Source organism: Poromitra crassiceps (genome assembly GCF_964638095.1).
Source record: "Poromitra crassiceps genome assembly, chromosome: 6".
NCBI lineage: Eukaryota > Metazoa > Chordata > Actinopteri > Beryciformes > Melamphaidae > Poromitra > Poromitra crassiceps.
In genome coordinates this window covers 60,068,613-60,085,554 of record NC_139627.1, presented here as the reverse complement: position 1 = coordinate 60,085,554, position 16,942 = coordinate 60,068,613, and the positions used below count along the sequence as shown (strand labels likewise).

The 16,942-nt window shown below is 45.4% G+C and overlaps 1 protein-coding gene across 1 annotated transcript; it reads left to right on the top strand.

Moving 5' to 3' along the window:
• Window positions 1-14,659: 14,659 nt before the first annotated feature.
• Window positions 14,660-16,402, top strand: ttc39b (tetratricopeptide repeat domain 39B; the record flags this gene model as incomplete). Its single annotated transcript, XM_083638916.1, has 1 exon — window positions 14,660-16,402. One exon carries the CDS (start codon window positions 14,660-14,662, stop codon window positions 16,400-16,402), a length of 1,743 nt encoding a protein of 580 aa, XP_083495042.1.
• Window positions 16,403-16,942: the final 540 nt, after the last annotated feature.

Here is a 16,942-nt window from a genome sequence, read left to right as displayed (position 1 = left end):
AGCCCAAAATCACAAATCAGAATGAGGGGGTCCCCGGTATATTTTCCATCTTGTAAGGGGTCCTTGACTGAAAAACATTTGAGAACCTCTGTGCTACCACATGGAGCAACTTACAACAATAACAGGTTATCAGGCAGGCGTCTTAATATAAGGATTAACATGCAAACCAGTTACAAAAATCAAGCTTGCTGGATCACCTGTGTGTCGAATTTACCAGTGAATTGAATCCCACCAGTAACCAGTGTCAATAAGAACAAAGATAGTTTTGTCGTCAATGACATCATGCAGAGTTAAAAATCTATACAAAGATGAATGATTATATAAGAAAGAGTCTATTCTCTGATGAAAGAGTCTATTCTCAGATGAGTCTACCCTCCAGGTTTGGTCCTGCCTCCTCTGTCTGTGGGACCGTTAGTGAACCAGAGAGCCTGCGGTGAAAACACTGACCGGGTAAGACAGCAGCCTGGACTCAGGTTAGACCAGACACAAAGTAAAACACTGACAGGGTAAGACAGCAGCTTGGACTCAGGTTAGACCAGACACAAAGTAAAACACTGACAGGGTAAGACAGCAGCTTGGACTCAGGTTAGACCAGACACAAAATAAAACACTGACCGGGTAAGACAGCAGCTTGGACTCAGGTTAGACCAGACACAAAGTAAAACACTGACAGGGTAAGACAGCAGCTTGGACTCATGGTTAGACCAGACACAAAGTAAAACACTGACCGGGTAAGACAGCAGCTTGGACTCAGGTTAGACCAGACACAAAGTAAAACACTGACAGGGTAAGACAGCAGCTTGGACTCAGGTTAGACCAGACACAAAGTAAAACACTGACCGGGTAAGACAGCAGCTTGGACTCAGGTTAGAACAGACACAAAGTAAAACACTGACAGGGTAAGACAGCAGCCTGGACTCAGGTTAGACCAGACACAAAGTAAAACACTGACAGGGTAAGACAGCAGCTTGGACTCAGGTTAGACCAGACACAAAGTAAAACACTGACAGGGTAAGACAGCAGCTTGGACTCAGGTTAGACCAGACACAAAGTAAAACACTGACAGGGTAAGACAGCAGGTTGGACTCATGGTTAGACCAGACACAAAGTAAAAAACTGACAGCGTAAGACAGCAGCTTGGACTCAGGTTAGACCAGACACAAAGTAAAACACTGACAGGGTAAGACAGCAGCTTGGACTCAGGTTAGACCAGACACAAAATAAAGCACTGACCAGGTAAGACAGCAGCTTGGACTCATGGTTAGACCAGACACAAAGTAAAACACTGACCGGGTAAGACAGCAGCTTGGACTCAGGTTAGACCAGACACAAAGTAAAACACTGACAGGGTAAGACAGCAGCCTGGACTCAGGTTAGACCAGAAACAAAGTAAAACACTGACAGGGTAAGACAGCAGCTTGGACTCATGGTTAGACCAGACACAAAGTAAAACACTGACAGGGTAAGACAGCAGCCTGGACTCAGGTTAGACCAGACACAAAGTAAAACACTGACAGGGTAAGACAGCAGCTTGGACTCAGGTTAGACCAGGCACAAAGTAAAACACTGACAGGGTAAGACAGCAGCTTGGACTCAGATTAGACCAGACACAAAGTAAAACACTGACAGGGTAAGACAGCAGGTTGGACTCATGGTTAGACCAGACACAAAGTAAAAAACTGACAGCGTAAGACAGCAGCTTGGACTCAGGTTAGACCAGACACAAAGTAAAACACTGACAGGGTAAGACAGCAGCTTGGACTCAGGTTAGACCAGACACAAAATAAAGCACTGACCAGGTAAGACAGCAGCTTGGACTCATGGTTAGACCAGACACAAAGTAAAACACTGACCGGGTAAGACAGCAGCTTGGACTCAGGTTAGACCAGACACAAAGTAAAACACTGACAGGGTAAGACAGCAGCCTGGACTCAGGTTAGACCAGACACAAAGTAAAACACTGACAGGGTAAGACAGCAGCTTGGACTCAGGTTAGACCAGACACAAAGTAAAACACTGACAGGGTAAGACAGCAGCTTGGACTCAGGTTAGACCAGACAAAAAGTAAAACACTGACAGGGTAAGACAGCAGCTTGGACTCAGGTTAGACCAGACACAAAGTAAAACACTGACAGGGTAAGACAGCAGCTTGGACTCAGGTTAGACCAGACACAAAATAAAACACTGACAGGGTAAGACAGCAGCTTGGACTCAGGTTAGACCAGACACAAAGTAAAACACTGACAGGGTAAGACAGCAGCTTGGACTCATGGTTAGACCAGACACAAAGTAAAACACTGACAGGGTAAGACAGCAGCTTGGACTCAGGTTAGACCAGACACAAAGTAAAAAAACTGACAGGGTAAGACAGCAGCTTGGACTCAGGTTAGACCAGACACAAAGTAAAACACTGACCGGGTAAGACAGCAGCTTGGACTCATGGTTAGACCAGACACAAAGTAAAAAAAACTGACAGGGTAAGACAGCAGCTTGGACTCAGGTTAGACCAGACACAAAATAAAGCACTGACCAGGTAAGACAGCAGCTTGGACTCATGGTTAGACCAGACACAAAGTAAAACACTGACAGGGTAAGACAGCAGCTTGGACTCATGGTTAGACCAGACACAAAGTAAAACACTGACAGGGTAAGACAGCAGCTTGGACTCAGGTTAGACCAGACACAAAGTAAAAAAACTGACAGGGTAAGACAGCAGCTTGGACTCAGGTTAGACCAGACACAAAGTAAAACACTGACCGGGTAAGACAGCAGCTTGGACTCAGGTTAGACCAGATACAAAGTAAAACACTGACAGGGTAAGACAGCAGCTGGGACTCAGGTTAGACCAGACACAAAGTAAAAAACTGACAGGGTAAGACAGCAGCTGGGACTCAGGTTAGACCAGACACAAAGTAAAAAACTGACAGGGTAAGACAGCAGCTTGGACTCAGGTTAGACCAGGCACAAAGTAAAACACTGACAGGGTAAGACAGCAGCTTGGACTCGGGTTAGACCAGACACAAAATAAAACACTGACAGGGTAAGACAGCAGCTTGGACTCGGGTTAGACCAGACACAAAGTAAAACACTGACAGGGTAAGACAGCAGCTTGGACTCGGGTTAGACCAGACACAAAATAAAACACTGACAGGGTAAGACAGCAGCCTGGACTCGGGTTAGACCAGACACAAAGTAAAACACTGACAGGGTAAGACAGCAGCCTGGACTCATGGTTAGACCAGACACAAAATAAAACACTGACAGGGTAAGACAGCAGCCTGGACTCGGGTTAGACCAGATGCAAAATAAGATTTAGTAAACATTTGGATTTGGGCCTGTCAGTATGTCAGTCTGTAAAACCTGCTTCACTCCTTATTGAGCTGCAAACTCACCGGGACGAGTTTCATTACTCTCAGTTTCAGTGTCCCATATGGTCTAAAATATTAGACAAGTTATTACATCTATTTCCATTCATTACTACACAATAAATGTTCTGTGATTTAACTCATTGAGTGCCAGCCACTTTTGGAGAACGGACGCTCCCAGTGCCAGAGTTTCAGAGCGTTTTCAGTGATTTCTCGAGGCCCACAGAATATTGTGTGATATTACTATGTAAACACCGAACACGCACAAAGAACGATGAGACTCTCTTCTATCATCTGCAAAAAAAAGTTTATTGATATCATTTTCCGTTCTTTAGTTATCAGCCGGAGAAGATAGGTTGATTTCAGCAAAAAAACGCGTTTCAATTTAGAAGCTGAGATATTCAGCCTTTTGTGAAATTAAGCATTTCAAGCACATCACTGACTCTGAAGGTAATATTTTCTGATGTAATGACACCTCAAAAATAATTTCCTTCAATAAAACAGTGAAAACAAAGGAATTTTGGTTGGCCAAATAATATTTTTTTAGCTGCAACCAGCAGCGCTGGCCCCTGCGTGCGCAGACCCTACACCTTCTTGCTGGTCTTGATTTACTGCTGGTGGGCGGCATCAGATATTCTAGCTTGTTTGCCTGTCTCTGTGCATCGAGCCTGCTGTCTGGGTCTGTGTTTACTGTCAATGGTTGTAGCCTATGCTGCCCTGCGTGCCCCACCCCCCTCCTCCTCCTCCGTGGGAGTGTCTGGTGGCTCTGCTGCGTTTGCTCTGCGTTTGCTCTGCACTGAAAAGTGCGCTGCACCCCGCTTTTTCACAGCATGTCGCCGGCTCCCAGCTGAGAATAATGTAACTTTTCAGAAAGACGCTGGTGTCGGCAACTAAATCATATGGAGGGGCTATCGCAGCGGAGACGGAGGGGCTCAATTGTGGCAGCAGATTGACTGCTGTTCACAGGCACAGCTAACGTTGCGATCGATGCGATTTCCGTTTCCCCATGACTTCTTCTCTCTTTTTTCCTCGCCTTTCTCTAATCTGGAGAGCACTGTCACCACCTAATGGGTCGGTAAAATAGGTTATACACATTCAACATGCCCCAAAATTTTACAGGAGATGGATCTGGCTTTGATCCACGTCCCACCGTCAAAAAACGCAATTGACGACTTTAATCGTCATTGGCACTCAACGTTACTATCCGAATTGACGACTAAAGTCGTCATTGGCACTCAATGAGTTAAATGGTTGTCCTATTTTTTAATGACTACATAACATACATAACATACTTAATGTCTACATTTAGTATGTTATCCAAATAACAGACGTCCCTGTTTGATGATGTCATCAGATTGGTGGCAGTCCCAGTCGCCTCCCTCCCATCCCAGAGACACGTATGGTCTCCTCCTGCGGTCCGAGCCGGCTCCAGTCCCAGCAGGAGGGACGGGAGGTCCAGGAGGACAAGGACGAGCTGGACCCCCCCGACCTGCAGCCTCACACTCACAGGAAGCTGCTGTTTCTGCCTCTGCTGCTTCCCGGGGACACAGAGGGTAGATCTCTGTACACGGGTTTTATGTTTAATTTCAATTCATTTAAACTCAATTCAATTCAATTCTACTTTATTGTCCACAATGTGGAAATTTGCCTTCATCTTCACAGGTCATAAATCACAATACATACAACAACCGCAGAAACATGCACAGTACAGGCAACAATAATGGATATGGTTCCAATGTAAATCATGTTTATGAATTTAGCAAATAAACTTGGTATGAAAGTCTTTTTATGCCTCCGCCGCCGGCGATAGCCAGGCCGGAGGCATAATGGATCCGGGTTGTCCGTACGTCCGTCCGTCCGTACGATGTTTGTTAACGCGATATCTGAGGAACGCCTTGACGGAATTTCATCAAATTTGCCTCAAACATCGACTTAGACTCAAGGATGATCTGATTAGATTTTGGTGGTCAAAGGTAAAAGGTCAAGGTCACTGGGACCTCTCGAAACGCCATTTTCAAGCTTGTTAACGTGATATCTCAGGAATGCCTTGACGGAGTTTCATCAGATTTGCCTTAAAGATCGACTTGGACTCAAGGATGAACTGATTAGATTTTCGTGGTCAAAGGTCAAGGTCACTGTCCTCACGAATGCCATTCCCAAGCTTATTAACGCGATATCTCAGGAATGTCTTGATGGAATTTCTTCGAATTTGCCTCAAACATTAACTTGGACTCAAAGATGAACTGATTACATTTTGGTGGTCAAAGTTCAAGGTCACTGTGACCTCACACAGCCAATTTCCAAGCTCTGTAACGCAACATCTCAGGAGCGCCTTGACGGAATTTCTTCCAATTTGCCTCAAATGGCGATTTGCACTCAAGAATGAAGTAATGGCAGAGGCATAAGTCCACGTTGCGGTCGTTCTAGTTATAAATGTTATTCATTGCTTTTGAAGCGTTTTCTGAAAATCATGTTTAAAAAAACACATTTACGCTTCAAAAGTCCTCGATTGTTAAGATTATCTTGCTGAACACAAACTACAGAGCCACAGAGCTTATTTCATGCATTTAACCAAAATCCCTATAAAAAAATCCCATTCACTTTCCCCCCTACAGGTACGAATGGGAAGTGCTACTTCCGGACTCATTCCTGCAGTACTCTATGTCCTGATTCAATACAAGCGCTGCATGTTTTATGAATGTATTCTGTGTTGGTGGTGCATCAAAAAAGGTTCCTACGTGTTTAAACTCCATGAAGGAAGACAGGCTGAAAATGACATTGTGGTGACTCATGATAACCAGCTACTTCCAGTAATAGGACAAATCAGCGTGACGTCACTGCCACCCAAAAATGCGTAACCCCGCGGCAGTTAACTAGTATGAGTTGTGTCAAACAAACGTTAAATTAGCTCAAGAGTTTGATGTATAATATATATGCATGTCGTGTTAAAGTTGTGTGAACTGTCGCACTTTTTGAATTGTAAACACGGTCAGCCGGCTATAGAGTCAGACGCTCAAACTCAGGCTCTATAGGGTTCCATTGCCGTTGCCACCGAGTGACGCGGTTTGTTTACCAAAATGCTGCTCGGCTGATCCCTCGTATAAACAGGGCACTGTTTTCACACCATGGGCAGAACGAGTCAGGAACCAACTGCTAGTTCATAAGATCCTTAAAGGATGGCTTTACCCATAATCAACCTGTTTACCTTCTCTCTGTGTTTTCCTCATGGAAATCTCCCATTTCCTTCTCTGGCAAAGCGTCCCGTTGTGACGCGTTTTACATCACAACGCGTCACAACGGAGCTGCGGAAGTTCTGCTCGAGAGGCAGAATCTGCTCCGAGGGCGGCTGTTATTGTTAGTGGCCGGGCCAGCGAAGCTGCAGGGCTTAGTGGCCGGGCCAGCGAAGCGACAGGGCCACTTATTGTATTTGCCTGTATTATTATTATTCTTCTCGCAGGAAGTTAGACTTCCCATGCATGAAAATAAACCAAACTTTGCGCAAAGGTCCAGTCTCATGCCAAACGTCTTTGACGCAAATTTGGCACCAATAGTCCTAATGGTCACACTACAGCGACCGTCTCTAAAGTTTCAAACTTTGAAAATTCATAAAAGATCAGGCATACGTGCTACAGCTTTGCAACCTTCACCGAAATGTGGGCCTAAATGAGGAGAAACTTTTGTACAATGCAAGCTATGGCCAATTATGAAGCCTAAAGACCGAAAAACTGCAAAAACTGTAAAACGAATTAAACCCTACTATTTCTTCTTCAAACGACACAAACCTCAGCATCTGCATCGTTAGACTGTCCTACACAAAGGTATCAAACAGATTTTCGATTGATCAAAAATTGAGCCCACAGTGCATAAAAACGTTGAATTCTGCCCCCATGTATAGCCTAAAGAGCATCTTAATTGCCCTAATTACCTAGGGCAATTAGGTTGTATTTGTGATGTCATCAGTCACTCGAGCAATTGTGATGCCATCAGTGATGTCACTCGAGCAATTGTGATGTCATAATAGCTCAAAGCCTTGAGACTTCCCCGGCCATGACCCATTGCTGCGCAGCAGCTATAATTTATTTTCATTAGTATGCACACATCCATGGAGAATTGAGAGCCTTAACGAGCCTTAATGACTTGCAGCTGGCAGGGGCGGAGTTTGTGCAGGAGGATTTTTCTCCTGAGGTAAACGGAGAGAGATGGTAAACACTGACCATGTGCTTTTTGCCGAGATTATATAATAGAAAGTGGGTTGATTATCGATAAAGCTATTCTTTAATGATAGTTACTTAAAGGGGAATTCCGTTTTTAACCACCTGAACCTTATTTCCAGTTTTAATTATGATTTTTAACTCACCCTGATAAGTTCAGTTTGATATCCATACACTGAAACAATAATATGCTTTGAGCTGCGACCTGGAAACGAGGAATACGGGAACATGTGACATGTGTAACGCATGTATTTACGTCCTGTAAATAGCTTATTTTCTGACACACAGCGGCTCATATTCTTATTATATCATAGAGACAACGAGAAAATGAACAATCTATTGACCTTGGTGCAGCGTGCTCAGCCTGCTGTGTTTGCTGTCTGTCACATTAGAGATAGCAGCTCCTCAGTTTGTAATCCATATGATGTTATTCTAGCTCAAATAAATACGGGCGACCATCAAATTCAAATGCATCGTCCATCATCTGTAAATCAGATAAATATCAGCAGTGTTTAGTAGGCTACAGATCTACTGCTCTGAGCAGTCAGCCCACCATGAAGGCATCTATGAGGCTTTCTGCAGCTGAGGAGGAGAGGCTGGGCCAAAGTTTTTGCAGAGGTGAAAAAATGACGTTTTGGTGATGTTGATGTGTGACTTGAAGGATTAAACTACACCTTTTGATTGAAGGACAATTCCAGCACGATTTGAAGGAGGAGAGTGGAGAGCAGAGAGGAGGAGAGAGAACTGTGAGAGAAGATGAGAAGCAAGAGGCAGGAAGAGGAGAAACCCTACCTCCTGAGAGAGGCAGTATGATTCTGCTGGATCTGGGAGAAGGTACAGGAGACACACACACACACACACACAAGCAGGCCTTTACAGCTTTAGTCACAATGAAAAACAACATGGACTTTCATGTTTCTCCTTATTACAGCCATGCATTTAACAATCTCAAATCAACGTCAGATTAGTCTCGTTGGCCAGCCTCCTCTCCCTTCCGTCCGAGGAGTTTGGCGCCGCAGGTCTCCATAGTGGGATTGCGATGGGCGGCGCTTAGCGGCAGTGCCCTTGGAAAATAGTTTCCAACAATACAACTTACCATTTTCAGCGTGTAGCAACGAGCTAGCGTGTAGGTTTCTACCGTTAGCTTGCTAGCTAGTTAGCATTGTTGTTTTCACTGAGGTGGCAGGGCACTATTTACAGCGACACACAGGGAGGAGGGAGCGGAAGCCGCGACCGAGTTTGTAATAAGCCGGGAGCGGACATCCGGCTGCCACCGAAACAGTCGCTCCAATGGGAGAGCAGCTGTAGAGCAGGGGAGGGCTTATCCCAGTTGCCTGTTTCCGCGGCGCCAGACTCCTCGGACGGAAGGGAGAGGAGGCTGGCCAGCGAGACTAACGTCAGATAGACCAGTGGTTCTCCAGGGACCAACAGGGGTCCTTCAGGACCCAAGACAAGAGGTTAACACAATTCGAGAATGTACAAGAATAACCGTGTGATCAAGTGTCTCTGTAATCTATGCGTCCTGATAGTACGATGGAGGCTCGGTCCTTTGCCGCATGTCATCCCCTCTCTCTCTCCGCAGTTTACCTGTCTGCCTACTGACCTGTCTAAATAAAGGCATCCCCTTCACCTTTAACAACAAAACATTCACAAATTTGGATCCAACATCTCATCACGGAGGGGGTGGGGGGTCCGTGGTTCTAAATGATGGGTCCTTGAAATCAAAAGCTTCAGTCTTGCTCAAGGGCACAGCTGCTGCTGGGTTCAAACCAGGCACTAGGTGAACTCTGCACCACCATTGGGAGATGTGGAGATGCTGGGGATTGAACCCAGGACCTTGTACATGCAAAGCACACGCTCTACCACTGAGCTACATCCCCACAGTGATGTTGTGTTAAAAGAGTGTTTGGATGAGTGGTGCAACATGAAATGTAATACTAAAGTAGGGATGCACGATATATCGGCAATCATATCGGTATCGGCCGATGTTGGTAATTTTTTAACATATCGGTATCGGTCAGATGTTGCAATGTTAATATTGGTTATCGGTATCAGCCAAATTCTTCACATTGAGATGAAATAATGCAGTAAATCTATGATTTATGGGCTTTTACAAATGTTTTTGAAATAAAGAAATGCATTACTTTTTCAAATTCAGTGTTGTGTTTTTCAGTATGTACAAAATTTTATTATCATAGAAATGTGTTTTTTATACAGATCATATCGACATCGGTAAATATCGGTTATCGGCCATAACGGCAATGTTAATATCGGTTATCGGCATCGGCCAACATTTTCATATCGGTGCATCCCTAATACAGTACATGTTCACATCTCTGTGTAGATGGTCAGGAGGCCATTACAGAGCTTCTGTAACCTAAAGGAGATGCTGCGGATTGAACAAAGCACACACTCTACCACTGAGCTACTGTACATCCCCAACAGTGCTCAGGGGACCCATTTTCTGAAGGAGTGTATTCTTCTCTAAATGCCTTGGACTGTACATTTGGTTTTGGTCTTTGTCAGGCTCCTCCTCTCCTTTCTGTTGGCTTCACAAAGGAAAAGGCAGTTACAGTAGGATTTCTGTTTCCCTTAAAGGGACCAATTTTCAAATGCCGATTTATTTTGCATATAATCTCACACATATCTGAAAACTGTTCATTCATTTAGTTTGACAGTTATTGAGAGTTGATTTGACTGAAGTTGCGGCGCAGTGATGTCATTCTGTGGCGCAGTGATGTGATTCAAGCACAAAATGACATCACTGGTCCAGTTAACTCAAATCAACTCTCAATAACTGTCAAACTAAATGAATGCCTGTAAAACTGTTGTTTAGAATCTTGTGATATACTACGATTTTGTAATGATACAAAGCTGGTTGAAAATCAGTGGAGTGTTCCTTAAATTTTTTCCAGCTTTAAACCCATGTATATGGCTTTTGAGGTGGGTTGTTGAAGGATTCTGGGCAAAATCTCCACATTTGAGAATAAACTGTTGCCCTCTAGGGGTTCAAACCCACTTTTGCACATTGGCCTCCATAATGGCTGATTTTGTCAACTGTTATATAATGAGAAACACCCCATTTGCCACCCATGAGCTGCTGAGCCTGTTCCGTCCACTTAGGTGGGTGCAGGTTCTCTACCCCGTATGGAGGTGGAGATGCTGGGGATTGAACCCAGGACCTTGTACATGCAAAGCACACGCTCTACCACTGAGCTACATCCCCACAGAGATTTTGCTTTAAAAGAGTGTTTGGATGAGTGGTGCAACATGAAATGTAATGCTAAAGCGTGTTTATCAGAATCAGAATCAGAATCAGAATCAGAAAGACTTTAATGATCCCCGGGGGGAAATTGGGACAAGTTACAGTAGCTCGCTCACAGAACACACATAGCATGAAGTAAACAATAGTAAATACAAAATAAGCAGAATAAGAATAAGAACACAACATAGCATAGAATAAACAGTAGTAAATGCGATAGAAGCAAAAATAAGTAGAATACGTCTAAGTGAGCAAAATACGTAGAGTAAGTATACATTACGTGCAATTATCTTTATTGCACCCTGGACTTATATTAAGTCGGCTTGCCCTATACGTTACACGTGGCTCAGCCAGGCACAGTTAACCTATCGGCTGGCTCAGTCTCAGGGAGACTGAGCGTCTCCGATGTGCTCTTTTAAGAGAGGCATTAAATAGACCAATGGCCACAGGCAGGAATGATTTCCTGTGCCTCTCCGTCTTGCATCTAGGTGGAATCAGTCTCTCACTGAATGTACTCCTATGTTTGACTAGCACGCAGTGGAGTGGGTGCGAGTCGTTGCTCATGATGGAGCGTAGCCTGGACAACGTTCTCTTCTCTGACACCGCAGTCAGAGAGCCCAGATCCATCCCCACAATGTCCCTGGCCTTACGGATCAGTTTGTTGAGTCTGTTGGCGTCCGCTGCCTTCAGCCTGCTGCCCCAGCACACAATAGCATAAAGGAAGGCACTAGCCACTACCGACTCATAGAACATCCTCAGCATGGTCCGGCAGACGTTGAAGGACCTCAGCCGTCTCAGAAAGTAGAGACGGCTCTGCTCCTCCTTGTAGAGTGCATCAGAGTTCTTAGCCCAGTCTAGTTTATTGTCAATGTACACTCCAAGGTACTTGTAATCCTCCACTATGTCAACACTGACCCCGTGGATTGAAACAGGGGTCACCGGAGCCTTGACCCTCCTCAGGTCCACCACCAGCTCCTTTGTCTTTGACACGTTGAGCTGCAGGTGGTTCTGCTCACACTATGTGACAAAGTTGGCCACCACATCCCGATACTCATCGTCGTCGCCATATTTGATACATCCCACTATCGCAGAGTCGTCAGAGAACTTCTGAAGGTGGCAAGACTCTGTCTGGTAGGTGAAGTCCGTGGTGTAGATGGTGAAGAAGAAGGGAGAGAAGACCGTCCCCTGTGGTGCTCCCGTATTGCTGACCACTCTGTCTGACACACAGTTCTGCAGGCGCACATACTGTGGTCTGCCCGACAGGTAGTCCACAATCCAGGCCACCAGGGGGGCATCCACCCGCATCGTCGTCAGCTTCTCACCCAGTAGTCGAAGAACATGACTCTCACAGTGCTGGCCGGGTTGTCAAGGTGGGCGTAGGCGCGGTTGGTCAGGTAGATGACAGCGTCCTCCACTCCCAGTTATCATACAGCCACTGAGCTACATCCCCATGGCCTCTTAAAGCAGCCAGCGTATTTGTTGAAAACATGTCTTCTCCTGAGCATCTTTACATGCTGTAGACGACCTGAACTGACTTGATTGTTGTCGGACTTGTGTCAACTCTGCTCCACTTGTGGCTGGCTACTCTTCGCTCCTGCAGCTAGGCGGGATGGATGTTGTCTGACCGCATCAACTGAGGAAGATAGGTATGATTGATTGATTGATTGATTGATTTTATTATGGATATAAAAGACAACAAAATCCAAAGGATAATAAACATGTAAAAGTGTGAAGACTAATTTCCAACAAGGTCCCTGATGGATACACGGTGCATCTTTGGTGCAACAGCGAGGAAGAAATGGAGTAGAACGCTCTTCCGTGATTGTAAAGAGAGGTGGAGAAGCTGGGGTTCAAACCCAGGACCTTGTACATGCAAAGCACACGCTCTACCACTGAGCTACAACCCCACTCTTTGCTCATGGTCATTTATTGAAATCCATTCTCTCTCCTTTATACTCATCTATTTTTTGGAAGGTTTTTATTTATTTATGTATGTCTGGCTGTCTGTCTGTCTGTCTCTCTGTTAGCAAGCTATCTCAAAAAACTAAGTCCTTAACTATTTGTATGGAATCTGGTGGACAGATCTCTCTCTCTCTCCAAGGATCACTTGATGAGATTTTGGTGATGATTTGGATCTGGGATTTCTAAAATGTATTTATTTAGTAAGAGGTGTGTTTTCCTCACGTACACATTTGCAGTTTTTGAGATGGAACCTGTTCTGTCCAGTAGGGCTGTCACTTTTTATTCGAAATTCGAATTTAACTTCGAATGTGGGGGAGGAGGGCATGTTCGAATGTATAATTGACCTGTTCGATTTTTATTTTATTTTTTTTAAATCAAAAAACTTCGAATATATTCGAACATTTTGCGGGCAATTAAAGTTCGTTCGAACTTTACTTTGGGAAAAAGTGACAGCCCTACTGTCCAGTCAGCAGGGTGGGTTCTTTAACGCTTGAAGAAGTGGAGATGCTGGAGAATGAACCCAGGACCTTGCACATGCTCTACCACTGAGCTACAGCCCCACGTGCTCTACCACTGAGCTACAGCCCCACATGCTCTACCACTGAGCTACAGCCCCAAGATCTCTTAAGGCAGCCAGTGTATTTGTTGAGAACATATTCTCCTGAGCATGCTGTAAAAGTCCTGAACTGACCTGGGACAGACCTAGGATTGTTGTTGGCCTTGTTCCCGCCATGGCTAGTTCTGTTTTTTGTGCACATTTTCTGCGACTGAATACAATCGAGATGTCGAGATCAGACCTGATGTCTCAATTCTGCTTCATTTGTGGCTTCTCTTCCCTCCTGCAGCCATGCTGTATTGATTGTATTATCAAGTGGTGGTCATTGTCATCATTGTTGAGGGATGGTCAGTCCTGACTGACGATGTCATACCCAGTGATGATGTCATACCCACTGATGCTCCACAATCGTAGAGTGGTGGCCAGAGCGATGATGTCATCGTCATTACCCTCGAGTGGTGGGCAGTGGTGACTGATTACCCACTGATGATGTCATATTGAGACATCAGTGATAGACATTGCAACATCATCATTGATGTCACAGGCTAGACCGTCAGTGATGTCACTCGAGCAATTGTGATGTTATCAGTGATTAATGACAGACACTGATGATGCCATAGACAAAGTGACATCATCAGTGAGTGATGTGATCAGTGATGATGTTATCAGTAGGGCTGGGTTCAAAAAATCGATTCTCCGATTTTTTATCGATTTTCATTTTAATCCTCGATTATCGATTCATATGTCCAGAGATCGATTTTTTTTTTAATTACATTTTTTTTTTTTTTTTTTTTTTACATAACTGGACAGTCATGTAATTCAGGGTACAGCTCAAAAACCACGTTTTGGTATCACTAACCAAATCAATATTGAAAATTGATCGAATCGGAATCGAATCGAATCGAATCGAATCGAAATTAATCGATTCGCAACCTTGTGAATCGGAATCGAATCGATTCTTGAAATTTGAACCAATACCCAGCTCTAGTTATCAGTGATGCTGCCACACACACACACACACACACACACACACACACACACACACACCCTGCTTGAATTGTCTGAATGATTTGACATTGCGACATCATTCGTGCACAATTGCTCAACTGAGCATGCTCACCCCAAGTGACATCAGTGAGTGATGTCATTGCTCAAATTGCTCAAGATGCTCACATTGCTAACATCACAGACAACTTATGACACACACACACGCACACACAGGCTGCACGAGTGATGTCACTTGAACAAAGCTAAAACAAAGTATACTACTATAATAGCGCAGACATAAGGGAGGACACCCACCATGTCCCACGTAAGCAAAGGAGTGTCCACCGAGGAAGAGGACTGCTTTGAAGATGCATACGACCAGACACCTGTGGCGCGTCAGATGGACCTGCAGACAGCCATCCAGGAGGCTCAGTGTGCTCTCAATTTGGTCCTCAACAACAATTTCTCTGACGCCCTGGACCTTCTCAAACCATGGTGGAGGGACAGTATGTACCATGCATTGGGGTACAGCAGCATCCTGGTGATGAAGGCCACCATGACCTTCGAGCACAGAGACATCCAGGCCGCCATGGCAACCATCAAGGATGCCCTACACACCTGTCAGAGGTTCAGGAAGAGGAACTCTGTGGTCGGATCTCTATCCAGTCTCGTCTTCAAGCAGTCCAACCTCCAAGAAGAAGAGAGGCATGCAGAGATCTGCTACGCTGAGTGTCTGCTGCAGAAAGCCATTCTGACCTTTGTACAGGATGAGAATATGATCAGCTTCATCAGTGGAGGCATCAACATCCGGACCAGCTACCAGAGCTACAAGGTTTGCCAGAATATGCTGAAGGTCACTCAAGATCTGGAAGGACAGTCTGCTTTGTTCAGACAGTTTGAGGGCGGGGTCAAGCTGGGCATTGGAGCCTTCAACCTGATGCTGTCTCTCCTCCCTCAGAGGATTTTGAGATTGTTGGAGTTTATTGGATTCTCAGGAAACAGGGAGTTTGGTTTGTCTCAGTTGAGAGAGGGAGCAGCCAATGGTGGTCTAAGGTCGATCATCAGTGCTCTGACGCTGCTTTTCTACCACACATACGTTTCAATCATACTGGGAACTGGAGAGGGGAACCTAGTGGAGGCGGAGGCTCTGCTGGAGCCCTACCAACAGAAATACACCAACGGTTCCATCATTCTCTTCTACTCCGCTCGAATTGCCACACTGCGTGGAAACTTTGAGCAGGCCCAGGCCAGGTATGAGGAGTGTATCTGCAGCCAGCAGGAGTGGAAGCAGATCCATCACCTGTGTTACTGGGAGCTGATGTGGAACCACACCTACCAGCAGGACTGGCCCCAGGCCTACCGCTACGCCGACCTGATGTGCAAGGAGAGCCGCTGGTCCATGGCTATCTATGTGTACCAGAAAGCAGCCATCCTCAGTATGATGTCAGAGGAGGAGGTGGAGAAGACGGGGGAGAACATTGTCAAGCTCTTCAAGCAGGTGGAGGGGCTGAAGCAGCGCCTGGCGGGGAAGTCCATCCCCAACGAGAAGTTTGCAGTGAGGAAGTCCAGACGCTACAATGCTGCTAACCCTGTCCGGCTGGTCATACCCGCAATGGAAACTATGTATGTGTGGAACGGTTTCACCATCGTGGGGAAGAGAGCCGACAAAACCGAGGCAATGCTGGTTACCATAGAGACGGCAGAGGAGCAGCTCCGCAATGAGCCCAACCCGTCAGAGTTTCATCCAGATGACAGCTGTCTGGTCCAGATGTTGAAGGGTGTCTGTCTGAAACATCTGGGCAGGTTATGGCAGGCTGAGGTCTGCTTCGCACAGGTCCTGTCCAGTGAGCGTCGGATCAGATATGACCACTACTTGATTCCGTTCACCCTGTACGAGTTGGGTCTGCTGTATAAACAGCAGGGAGACTTCACCAAGGCCACCAGATTCATAGAGAACGCAAAGATCAACTACAAGAAATACTCCATGGAATCCAAACTGCACTTCAGGATCCACGCAGCCCTCCACAGCCTCAGAGGATTGCCTGTCAGCACCCCATGAGCTCCAGCCACCGCGTAAAGCAGGGGTGGGCAATTATTTTTCATGGGGGGCCACATGAGAAACCCAGATTGTTGCCGGGGGCCGAACAAATATTGTCATGCCGTAACCCATGGATGGGTAACTTTGATGATAGAGAGGGCCACAAAAAATGTATTCGCTACCAGGTTTTGCTGAGTGCCGAACGGGGCCAGCGTGAAAGATTTGGTGCATTTGAAGCCACGTTTAGAGGAATAACTCATTTTAAATTAACAGTTGTGATGTCATTATTCAGTCTTAACCACCAATATTTCATCCTTTTCTCACTCACTCCTATGTCACCACCTGCTCTCAGGGCTTGAAATTAAGTTTTTTGACCACCTGGCAATATGGCTGCTAGATTTGAAAGTTACCAGCCAATTAGAATTTCCACTAGCCAAAATGTTTTTCTTGAAATAAATCAGAATATGAGTGGGTTAATTTAAGCATAAGTATCAGTAAGTGGCCCGGGATAATCAAAGCCTGTGTTGAGGGTCACACAAACAAAAATGCAGTCTTGAAGCT